This window comes from Myxocyprinus asiaticus, chromosome 17, assembly GCF_019703515.2.
Source record: "Myxocyprinus asiaticus isolate MX2 ecotype Aquarium Trade chromosome 17, UBuf_Myxa_2, whole genome shotgun sequence".
Classification (NCBI taxonomy): domain Eukaryota; kingdom Metazoa; phylum Chordata; class Actinopteri; order Cypriniformes; family Catostomidae; genus Myxocyprinus; species Myxocyprinus asiaticus.
Genome location: NC_059360.1, coordinates 36,116,188 through 36,128,383, shown reverse-complemented (window position 1 = coordinate 36,128,383; position 12,196 = coordinate 36,116,188). Strand labels below are relative to the sequence as shown.

The window sequence follows — 12,196 nt, the reverse complement described above, 5'->3', positions numbered from 1 at the left end:
AAAATATGAGACATTCAATATCTCCACATATTTGGACAGTTTTTTAATATTTCTTGTTGCTTTGCACTCTCAAAGACATTATTTGTGAACCAAAAACATGTGTGGAAAAAACACTTTGGTATAAAGTATCATCACTTCATAAACTTCAGTGTATTCGGCGTGAGTCATGTGAAAGCCCCTTAACGTGTATAAACATCACTCACTTTTACACATTAATCGTAGCTCTTCCGCCCTTTTCTCTCCTTGATGAACAAGGAAGACGAAAGATGCCGAAGTGAAAGAACAACATGCCCCTCTCATTAGCTTGTTTATAAAGTTTCACGAGTGCCTCTTCTTCAGAGTTCAAGACCCATTACTGTCAGAAATGTGCTGCGTCCGAATCCAAAGGTAGCTGTCTTGTTGCCTGGCTGACCTATCAGTCAATGACTCAATAGACAGCATTCGTGTACGAAGGTACCTCCAGAAACTGGTTTCGGACAGGCTACTGAGGCAGCATAACATCACATCATTGCTAGGATACCAGTAACTGATTATCGCCATCTGGTGTCCACTAAAGGTAACGCATCTGCTTCATTGTGGTTCAGTTGGACTGAATGGTCTAATAATCTAGAACAAAATCAGGAGAGTTTAGGCGATAACCAAGTGTATATTTAATAACTACAATACTACTTTCTTGCTAGAAATGGAAATTTGGAAAAAGTGAATAAAAACATACATTTATACACAAATTGGCTATCAACTGCCTCTTCGGCCGCCATTTTTTTTCTTCAGCTCAACCGCTGTGGATCCGCACATACAGGATTGTGGGATTTCATAGGCAGTGAAGGATACATCTATGCTGCCTTCAAAATTCGATCAGATGAATGTATCTGTAACGGAAACCCAAACTCGAAGATGATGTTTGAACCCGAAGGCAGGTATTTATTAAACACACAGTTTGAGGTAAACAGGTGAGTATCAATCAGAAGATGTTGAACAGTAAATGATGAGCAGTACACTGATAACAGTCTGTATTAATATAGGAAGTGAGAGTCCTTGATGAGCCACACTCACAAACATCAGATGGGGACACGAGGAGAGGAGTCCCGCTGTCCATGTACACTCACTGATCTCTTTATTAGGAACATCTGTACACCTACTTATTCATGCGATTATCTAAACAGCCAATTGTGTGGCAGCAGTGCATTGCATAAAATCATGCAGATATGGGTCAGGAGCTTCAGTTAATGTTCACATCAACCATCAGAATGTGGGGAAAAAAAATATCTCAGTATTTTCGACTGTAGCATGATTGTTAGTGCCAGACAGGCTGGTTTGAGTATTTCTGTAACTGCTGATCTCCTGGGATTTTCACACACAACAGTCTCTAGAGTTTACTCAGAATGGTGCCAAAAACAAAAAATATCCAGTGACCAGCAGTTCTACAGACATAAACAGCATGTTGATGAGAGAGGTCAATGGAGAATGGCTGACAGAAAGGTTACAGTAATTCAGATAACCACTCTGTACAATTGTAGAGAGCAGAATAACATCTCAGAATGCACAACACATCGAACCTTGAGGCGGATGTTCTACAACAGCAGAAAACCAATGTTGGGCATTTTATTAAGACCATAATGCTTTTTTTTTTTTTTGCTTGTTTATTAGGTGCTACTAGTTACAAATCGAAAAGGAAAATGGAAAATGCACACAGCAGTCATGCTCAGTTCTCAGGAATATAAGACTGCAGTTTTGTCTTTTGATATCTTTTCACACATAACAAGAGTAGCCTAATGATTTACTGTCTGTCTCTCATTTATATGTCTGTGTGCTTTCCATATAGTGAATTTAAGTTTTTGTTATTCTTTCTTGTGTGATTTCTGGACTGTCAGAATGTTAGCTTTAGTCACCATTCACTTTGACTGTATGAAAATGCAATCATAGTGAATAACAAACATTGTGCCCATCATATCCTTTGTTCTCTACGGATGAAAGAAAGTCATATGAAAATGAGAGTGAGTAAATGATGACATAATTTTCATTTTTGGGTGACAGCAGTCTCATCTTGAACACTATGATGACAGATGAACACTATGCCACACTAGCCTAACAGCAATAACAGCAAAACTCATTTTGTACATAAAGCATGATATGGGCTATAGTCTGACTACCACCAATTGTCAAAAACTAGATTCCACCTTCATAATTCTGAGCATTGCAAACTATTTAATCAAACTATCAAAATGTGTTTACTCAGCACAAAACACTAATTATCCAGTTTTGTTTTTTTTTTAGAAAAATAAAAGCATTTGAGTCTCCACCAGAGCTGGCTAGACTGGACACTTTTTTCTGTGCTAAATAGAGCTATTACAAGCTGACTGTTGTGGGTTCACTCATTTGGGGAACTGAGAAATTGATCATTGGAGCATTACAGAAACCAAACAAGAAAGAATAACAAAAACTTCCATACAGTATTTGGCAAACAGACAGACATATAAAAGAGACAGACAGTCAATATTTAGGCTACTCTTGTTATGGGTGAAAAGATATCAAAATATGAGAACTGTAGCCTTAAAGGAAAGGTTCACCCAAAAATTAGCATTCTGTCCTCATTTACTTAACCCATATGTTGCTCCAAACCAGTATGACTTTCTTACTTCCGTGGAACCCAAAAGAAGAAATTTTAAGTGTTGGTCACTCTTTTCTATGCTATTACAATGAATGTGGACTGAAGCATTCAAGGTGTATGGACCATTTTTATGATATTTTATGGTAATTTTGTGTCCTTTTTCGAGTTTAAATGCTCCTATCTCCATTTATTGTCAATGCATGGGGGAAAAAAGAAACAACCAGCACAGCCTTCAAACCTCCTCCTTTTGTGTTCCATGGAAGAAAAAGTCATATGGGTTTGGAATAACTTGAGGGTGAGTAAATTTTTGGGTCAACTGTCCATTTAAAAGAGAGAGGAAGAGGAAATACATGACAAATGGAAAGAGCGTATAAGAGAGAGACAGAAAAAATATGCACACTCCTGGTAACCTGGTAATTTTACCTGTCAACAACCTAAGAACAACATTCCACCAGATCTACATGGCAATCACCACGAGCACAAACAACAACAGCTTAATGCCCACATCCCTACAACAAAGTCTCCAAACAAAGAATGGCTCTCTTGTTGTCCAGGGATGTGGTCTGTACTTCCCCAAAAACACTGATTTTAGTGCAGTGTTCTTTAAACTAAGCAATAGAAGGTTCTGAAAGCTTCTCGAAACTTTAAAGGAGTGATCAGTACAACAAAGCTTTTGTCTTTCTAAACAGATCAAGATAGTAAACTGTAATATGTTTGGCTAAAATAGAGCAGTGAAGACAAAAGCAAGACATCATACAAATGTTTTTGCATAGCTTTCACAGTAATAAACATGATCCAGAATGTTTTCACAAAACAATGTCCTTTGACAACTTAGAAGACCCCAACAGATGGTGCTCTAGAATAAGTGAGTGTGAGTCAGAGAAGAAAAATAACAAACAAATCGTCCGGAGGGGGGTCGGCATCACAAGCTGATGAATCCAATCTTACACGTATAAACACTGAGCTGACTGTGAAACGCTGAGACTGTTATGGGTCGAATCAAAGGCTTGTCACCAAGTGTGTTTGTGAAAGAGCTGCCTGTGCTCTAGTCAGTCATGCAGGAGTGTTTTTCAGCTTGTGAAGGCCTAGAACATGAGATCTTATGAAAACCAGCTGAGGCAAAATAAGAGAGCTCACACAAAGGGAGCGATTAAGTGTAAATCCAACTGAGGAGTTGCACCAGAGCTGGTGGTGTGAGCATGCAGGGTTAGATTCTGTAATAAGTACTTTTGGTTTTAACAATTGTGAGTAAAAATTTAGAAAATGTAAAATTTTGGCTGTTTGATCTAATGGCTGATTACTTAACTGCTGTTAAAAAAAAAACAAACAAAAAAACAGCCTAAGATGGTTTGTTGGTCTTAGCTGGTTTAAGCTTGTCTAGCTAGTCTCCCAGCCCGGCCAAGCTGGTGCTCAGCTAGCTGGTTGGCCAGCTGGTTTAAGCTGGTCTCCCAGCCTGAAAAATAAAACCCTACTAAAAGAAGAAAAACATCTTGAAACAAACCTTAGATGGTGGTTGGTCTTAGCTGGTTTGAGATAGTCTGAAAAGTTCCCAAAAACCCATCTAAAAGCAGAAAAGAGATCAGTCTGACCAAGCTGGTAGACCAGCTACTACCAGCAAACCATCTTAGGCTAGTTTAAGACCAGTTTAAACCAGCTAAGACCAGAAAACAAGCTGGTTCATGTATTTTTTTCCAGCAAGGTGTGTATAGCGAAAGAGAACCCTGCTGAAAAAAAAAAAAAAAAAAAAACATCTTAAACCAGCTTGTTTTCTGGTCATAGTTGGTTTATGCTGGTCTCCCACCCTGGCCAAGCTTGTCTTCAGGTGGTCTATCTGGTCTCCCAGCCTGGTCAAGGTGTTGCTTGGCATTTATGCCAGTGGGCCAGCTTGTCTCCCAGCCTGAACATTTGAAAAGTGCCCGAAAACCCTCTAAAACAGCAAACAGACCAGGGGTGCATTTCCCGTACAACTACGTAACTCACTGCTTAACCACCATAGTACGATGCATTGTTGGAGAAATTAACCAGCTAGTGATGACTGTTTTCAGAAACTGTAATAACTATGATGCACATCCATTGTTCGAACCATGTAGGTTCCACAATATAAAGCTGTCATTAATGACGTTACGCAGTGGGTGGAGTAATACGTTCTGTGGAGGTCAAATTATAATAGCTCCTTTACATGTACTCCAGAAAGCTGTTTAATGTGCGAAAGCTGCTTAAGACATGAAAGCTGCATGCACTATGTAAATGTAACAGATACACTGCTCTTCAATAGGGGTTTCCCTTTACATCAGACAACAGGGTTCCCCCGATGCAATTGAGCACATACGCACATGCAAACTCTTCAAAAAGAACTTCACTTATGCGTTAACATGGACACGTAAGCCATGTTTTCTGACAGCAGCCTTGTGACGCTGCCTACCATGCCTGGAGTCGCAAGTTCGAATCCAGGGCGTGCTGAAAACAAAAGCTTCATTTGAATTTTATTTTTATTTTTCTCTATATCTCAAGGGGCTGAGTATTCTGACATCGTGAGTGCCTTCTCCCATGCAACGAACATTGCATGACTGTGGCTAAATTTTTGCAAAATAAAATGATGTGGTTCATTACATGTCTCAGGGCAGTTCCAAAGTGAATTTGAGATTTAAATCAACAAAACCGACCTCCCTACTCTAAACACTAAAATTAAACCTAACCGATAGTGTCGTAAAAAGCAAATGTGAGATGAAAAACACAACCATGTAATTTTGTGGTGTTTCTTTGATACTTTCAGCTCACGTGTCAACACGTGCTCTTCAGGACTCGTATCTCGGTCCTTTGTATCACATATGCAGCACTCTATCAGTTGAGGTACCGCAACAGATCACACTTAAATAAGCTTGTAAATGTAGTTGGTTATGTACTGTAAACGTTAAAATAAGTCATGCCCTATAGTAAAAGTGTTTATATTAGGGGTGTGCAGCGAAGCCATTATCTGTATTTGTATCTGTATCTGTTCATATGACAAAATGATCTATAGCTGTCTCTGTATTCGGATAAAACCGGGTGTGGGCGGGGCTTAAACCGGAAGTGCGTCAAAACTAAATGAAATGTCCATTTTTAAATGTTACTCTTACATTTATAGTTTCTATAAATAAAATATGCTTGTATATGCCTTTTCATAATAACAGCCTAATCATACTACTACTACTACTAAAAATAATTATTATTATTATTCATATTATTATACAACTATTATTTAAAAAAAATATTTTCTTTTATTCTTTTTTTTTTTTTTCTTACCAGATGAAGCTGAATTTGTAGGCTACATTAACTGTGGAATATGTTGTGGTTTCTCCTGGTATTTCTGATATTAATATCTGCATGAAACAGAATTGTCGTTTGTCTGTGCATGAATAACAACATTATTCTGACGGCAGGAGGTGTCAAACAAAATGTGAAATGTCAAGCACACATTTTGCAGTGAATAATAAATACAAATTCAAACATTAAAAGAAATGAAAATAAAATCAATATAGCCTACAAACAGGTGAAAGTCCCGTAAGCCTATCAGAAATTTTTCTAAAATACATTTATTTTGTTAAATAATAATAATAATAATAATAATTAATAATAATAATAATGTTACATTTATTTAGCGCCTTACCAGAGGTGGCACAGTTTAAAGAAGAAGAAAAAAAGAAGGAGCATGTTTCAGTTTTGTCGTTTTACATAAGGAGGGATAATCCTAATAGATGAATACTCTATGGAGCATTTAAACCTTTATGGAACATTTGAACTTTTCTTGGGAATAAAGTCTTAACCAGATAATTTCCTTAATCGCTGATTTGGACATAAATGTGGTCAACTTTAAAAGACTGATAGTTGGGCTCCGATGTGAAATCATCATTTCAGGTCAGGAATTTAACATTGAGCTCAGGTTTAGGCTATAAATAAATACATGAGAATCATGTGTGATACATTAACATAGATATTTCAAGAAGTGGAAAGTGTATATGATCTTGTATCTTAATGTTACACTTGATAAGCTCCAGATGTGCACAATTAACAGAGACCACAAATGGAATCGAGACTGTGCCCATCCGATCTCACAACGTGCACATTTTCATTCATAAGTTTTACACTTTAGAAATATTGGCTGCACAGATTTATAAATTATTTGTAATTTTATATATGTTTATTTAAAATGTCGCTTTATCCTTGTGCCTCTTGGATAATCAGTCATACAATATTTTTAATATTATTCGGATGAATCTGTTATTCATTTTGAAGTCATTATTGTTGCCTTTCCGAATAAGGTATTTGGCTTTGGGCACATCCCTAGTTTATATGTCATAAGAAAGCATTGTTTGAAAAACAGAGCGAAAAAACATGTTTATGAACTAATCATCTGCCGTTTTACTTGTGATTTGAGTGAAATGGGATAAAAGTCATTGTTTTAGCGCCTCTAGTGTTCATTCCACCAGGAAATTGGCATGTTACGTACAGCAGGCCACATAAAAATTATTTTGCGGAAATTTTGTTATTGTGACATGATTCCATGACCAGGTTGCGAATGCCACTGAGGGAGAAATACGACAGTCGTCAGAAACAGTAAAAAGGCGACTAAAAAAAACAATCAAATTTTACAGAATCCTCTCTCACACAATCTCCTCTTTTGATTTTAATCTAGCTAGGAAAAAAGTAACTTTTTACTTTTTTAATACTTAAGTACTATTTAATGTGAATACTTTTTTTTTTACTTTCACTCAAGTATGTTTTTGGCTAGATACTTGGACTTTTAATTGAGTAAAATGTTCACTCAGTCTCCATACTTTCACATACTTTTTACACCCCTGATAAAGCGTTTTCTCTTAACAGCCTTAAATTGATTATACTTTATTTGTCCCATCGCTGGGAAATCCCTTAAATGGCTTCATCCGCATTTAAACGCCACTGTCAGTCAAACATCGGAATAAGCCGTTTTCTTAAGTGCATGTAATTGTTGTCAAAGTCTTGACAGAATGAAAGATATATATATGGAATAAAAGATATAGTAGCCTCAGCGAAGTCAAATGATGTCCACACAACAAACTAACAAGGAACTATGCTTCTAACCACAGGTAAATAGATGTAGTTCTAACCACACAATTTTGCGATTTTGTTTGCGAATGTTCGTTGAAACTATGGTTTCGGGGAACACCAAATCGTTGAACTATGTTGATAACGATGGAACTTGTGACCATAATTGGCTAACGATGCTTTTGGGAAATGCACCCCAGGCTGTTTTCTTCAGCAGGGTGTGTATAATGAAAGAGAACCACATCAGAAACAGTCCAAGATGATTTGCTAGTCTTAGCTGGTTTTAGATTGTCTCCCAGCGAGGCCAAGCTCGTATTCGGCTAGTCTAGCTAGTCTCCTAGCTTGGCTAAACTGGTGCTCTGCTGGATTAGCTGGAAGGCCAGCTGGTCTCACAGCCTTACCATCTGAAAAGTGCCCAAAATTTTCTAAAACCAGCCAACAGACCAACCTGACTAGGCTAGGAGACCACCTAAGACCAACAAACAAGCTTAGGCATGTTTTAGTTGTTTTTGTTTTTGTTTTTTGTTTTTCAGCAGGAAACATCCACTCCTGACTGTAAAATATTCCTCATAACTTTGCATGAACCTTTAAAATCCACAATTAAACTAACTCACAACATTCCTTTCAATTTCCTCAAAGGGCCTGATCTCGGTTAGTGTGGTCAAGCGTGATGTTGAGGAATGTATTGATTCTGGGTAAACTGCCATGTCAAAGAAACTATTTGTTTCTATTTGGTGGTTTACTCTGGCCAAAAATATTAGCCTTCCCAATGGGCGGAATTACAGTGAGACCCAATGAGACTCCACCAGTTCAGAATTGTGGGTACAGAGCTACATAATACATGGGGACTGTGCCCATAAAGTCTCAAAGAGCCAGTAAAAATTTCTTCAAATACCACCAGTTTCAGGACGTGTGTGTATTTTGTGCATGTGTATAATATTTGGCATCCATTTACATAATCTTATGTGGTTTTTAAAACTGCACCCAGCCTCGCTGATTCATTAAAATGAAGAAAGAAAAATACAGTTTAACAAAGGCTTATTGTTACAAAGGATTGTCTTTTACTGGAGGGAAATTATGCATGAAATTTTTTTTTGAAAAAATGCATGAAAGAAAACACAATTCAGCTTGTCTGCCGCCTGTTCTGAAAGCAAATTATGACATAGCAAAGGAATACACATTATTAATGTTGCACTAACTGAAAAGTATCAAAAAGTACAGTGGAATTACGATGCTTTTGGACGAAGTAATATCACTGATTTCTTGGGATACCATAGTTTATGAACATGGTCTATATGGTGAATATACTGTAAATACCACATAATGCCATCACTGTACCATTGTACCGCCACAGTGTTTTTTATAAGGACAGGTACCTTTCCATTCCTCTCTATTCCTCTTCTTTCCTCCAATCTCCTATGCTCGAGCTCTTTATGATTAATTTGTCTTTATAAATTTAGCATCTCATGGAATTGCTGGAGACATGCAGTCATTTGCAGATTTCTCTCTGCCTATCAAAGGTATGTTAATTTCATTAACTGAAAGCAAAGATTATCCAATGTCAAAGCACACAAGTCATTGGAGATATCTGAGACGAGACAGCAACAAAAGATGTGTGTAAACAATTCTAAGATATATGTGTAAAACAATCAACCCAATCAAAACAAAATAAATTCTGCTTTCCCCAATAAACTGTCACAGTGTTTGGCCTTCTCCCTATGCATTCTATTCCAGTGACAAACACGGAGCAGTGACCCCGACGTCAACTCACACAATCCACAATCCGAGTTTTGGATAGCTCAGACTGCTGAGAGACAGGACTAACATTCCCAAACATGAGATGAGAAGAAATGGCATCATTTCCTTTCTAGTTGATTCAAGGCGAAGAATGAATAGATAGGGTGATGACAGCAAAAGGAGGGATAGAGAGAGAAAAATTTGAGAGAGAAAGACCCTAGAGACAGATGAGGAAAATATCTTCAACAGAGGAAGACACTGAGTGCATAAGCAAAAATTGTAAATTATTAACTATACAAAAAGTACTGAAGAAAACTAAAACAATGATGAAGTCTAATCATTTCAGTAGGGTCAATACTGATTTTTTTATTTTCTAATTCTATTTTACTAATTCTATATTTATTATTATTATTATTATTATTATTATTATTATTAATTATTAATATAGTAATTTGGCATGTCCCCCTTTTGCTTATGCAGTCGAGACTGCATGGACTCCACATGTTTGTGAAAAACCTGATGATCCATGTTATCCAGCATAGTTTGAGAATGTTCCCAAGAGCACCTTATGTGTTTCATTGGAAGCAATGGGTCACAAATTTGCTTACAAATGATTTGTGACCTAAAAATAGTGCAGAATCTTAAATATTTCTTCTTTTTTTATCATTTATATTTAGCTTAAATCTAATTAATATATATATATATATATATATATATATATATATATATATATATATATATATATAATTAAAAATGTTTAAATGAAAGAGAAAAATAAAATCTCATATCTTCAATGTGGTCTCAGACCCCACTGTACCTCAACCTACTTTCGAACCCCAAGATCAAGCCCTCTCCCTCCCAGCTTTCAAACACAATCAGTAACTGTTTAAACAGAGCCAAAAAATGAGTCTTAATTCGCTGTGACATCACGCATGACCCCCGAGAGAGGTCAGACACTGACAAAAGCCTGAGCAATCTGAGATGCTTGAGAGCTTGGAAGAGTCTCAGAAATATTTTTTGACTGGGACATGAAGGCCAAAAGTCAAGTTTACCCTCGAGAGCATTTCGATATATCCCAATGGTGACACTTCTTTTTCAGTCCATCTTTATTTGCTATTATTGCTGTAATCATTATATTACAGTATATTCACTTCAACTGGCATTAGATTTTAGTGTATTATCAACTGGAAAGATTTCAGAAAGGCTGCACATCCTAGGTAATATCAGCAGAAAAGGAAATTTTGAGGTAATTTCAGAGGCAGAGAAAGTTATTTTAGGAAAGATATGGATACTATTTAGATTTAGAATTATAGAAAATGTGAAAGTACAGAGTGTCATATCTGATTTAATGTTTTCAAGATATTAAAAATTAAACATTAATTTGAGTTGCTGCTCACCATTCTGGATGTCCTTCATATCTAAATGAAGACTGGACATCAGTATCCCCACCGCCTGAGAACGCTTGTTACTCAGTAGCTTGGCAACCTGAGAGAGAGAGAGAGAGAGAGAGAGAGAGAGAAAGAGAGGTGGATATTTTATTACACAGTGGTAAAACAATAACCACTTTATACTAGAAGAAAGCATAAATTCCTGTTATTTTAAAACAAAGGTTTGTCCTGACTATTATTGCTGGCGACAAAAATATATAAACACACTATTTCATCTTGGCTGACCTCATATATTTAATAGCATACAGAGGTACTTTGGTATAATAAAGAAGCCAAAAACAAAGCCAATGCATCATTTTTTATGACTTTTTCCTCATATGGTATTATGGAGAAATCTCTCTTTCTCATTCTTTTATGCATAGCATTCACATGTAACAAAATTACTTTCTTCAGTTTCTGACCAAAGAACACCACAGTCATTATGCAAATGATAGACATGTCTGATAAAATTGAACCGAGGTAGACTTTGACACTTTTAGATGGCTGCTTCAAATCTGGTATTTCTAAGTGGGGTTTCTCTCTCTCTCTCTCTCTCTCTCTCTCTCTCTCTCTCTCTCTCTCTCTCTCTCTCTCACTGTGTGTGTGTAGATGCATTGGTATACCTTACATACAGGCTATATTTTCATTACTGTGCTTTTACCACAGTGGCACTTCAGGCTTTGGAGGTGAACACATTCCTTCTCTAAGCTGCTCTGTATTGCCTTCTAGAAGATGAGCATGTTTGGGGGACTCTGTAGCACATCCCTTTTGAGCTACCATCACCAAACTTTGTACACATGTAGATCTCATCAAGCCGGACAACTTTCACGCTGACAGTCATAAGCTCCACCCAAAAAGAAGTCGGCCATTTTGAATTGTTTGAAAAATGCATGCTCTGGAATTTGAAATACTCCTCCTAGGGATTTCATGTTACAGGTACCAAATGTGGGCAACATCATGCCAAGACAGTGATAATGCTAAATTGCGAACAGATTTTTGATATATCGAATAGTGTTGCCATGGCGACGCGATAAAATTACAATAAAAAATGGGAAAAAGGAAGTGTCTCATATCTTCTGCATTTACATCAAAATTGAGCCAAATGTTTGGCCTTGCAGAAAGATTACATTGATGTGGCTATTGTGGGTCATGGTCATAGCGTCCCAACTGGCGGAAGGAAGTGTGACACTTTTAACAGACTTTGAAATATCCCTCTTTTGTTTACTTGAATTGCTTCAAAAAAAATTTGAATAATGACAAGTCAGTGCAGATTTAAAATCCTTAAGGGATTCTTGATATCTTAAACAGTGTTGCCATGGCAAAGCATTAAATGTCATTATTCCTTTTTATGTATATTCGTGTT

The 12,196-nt window shown here is 36.8% G+C and overlaps 1 protein-coding gene across 2 annotated transcripts in view; it reads right to left on the bottom strand.

The window, feature by feature from the left end:
* The window catches only part of fmn2a (formin 2a), a 75,143-nt gene that overhangs the window by 29,191 nt on the left and 33,756 nt on the right, over nt 1-12,196 (bottom strand). For both annotated transcript variants that reach the window (XM_051723466.1, XM_051723465.1), the window contains exon 6: nt 10,804-10,891. In XM_051723466.1, the coding sequence (XP_051579426.1) occupies nt 10,804-10,891 (88 nt within the window). The remainder of the gene's footprint in view (nt 1-10,803; nt 10,892-12,196) is intronic.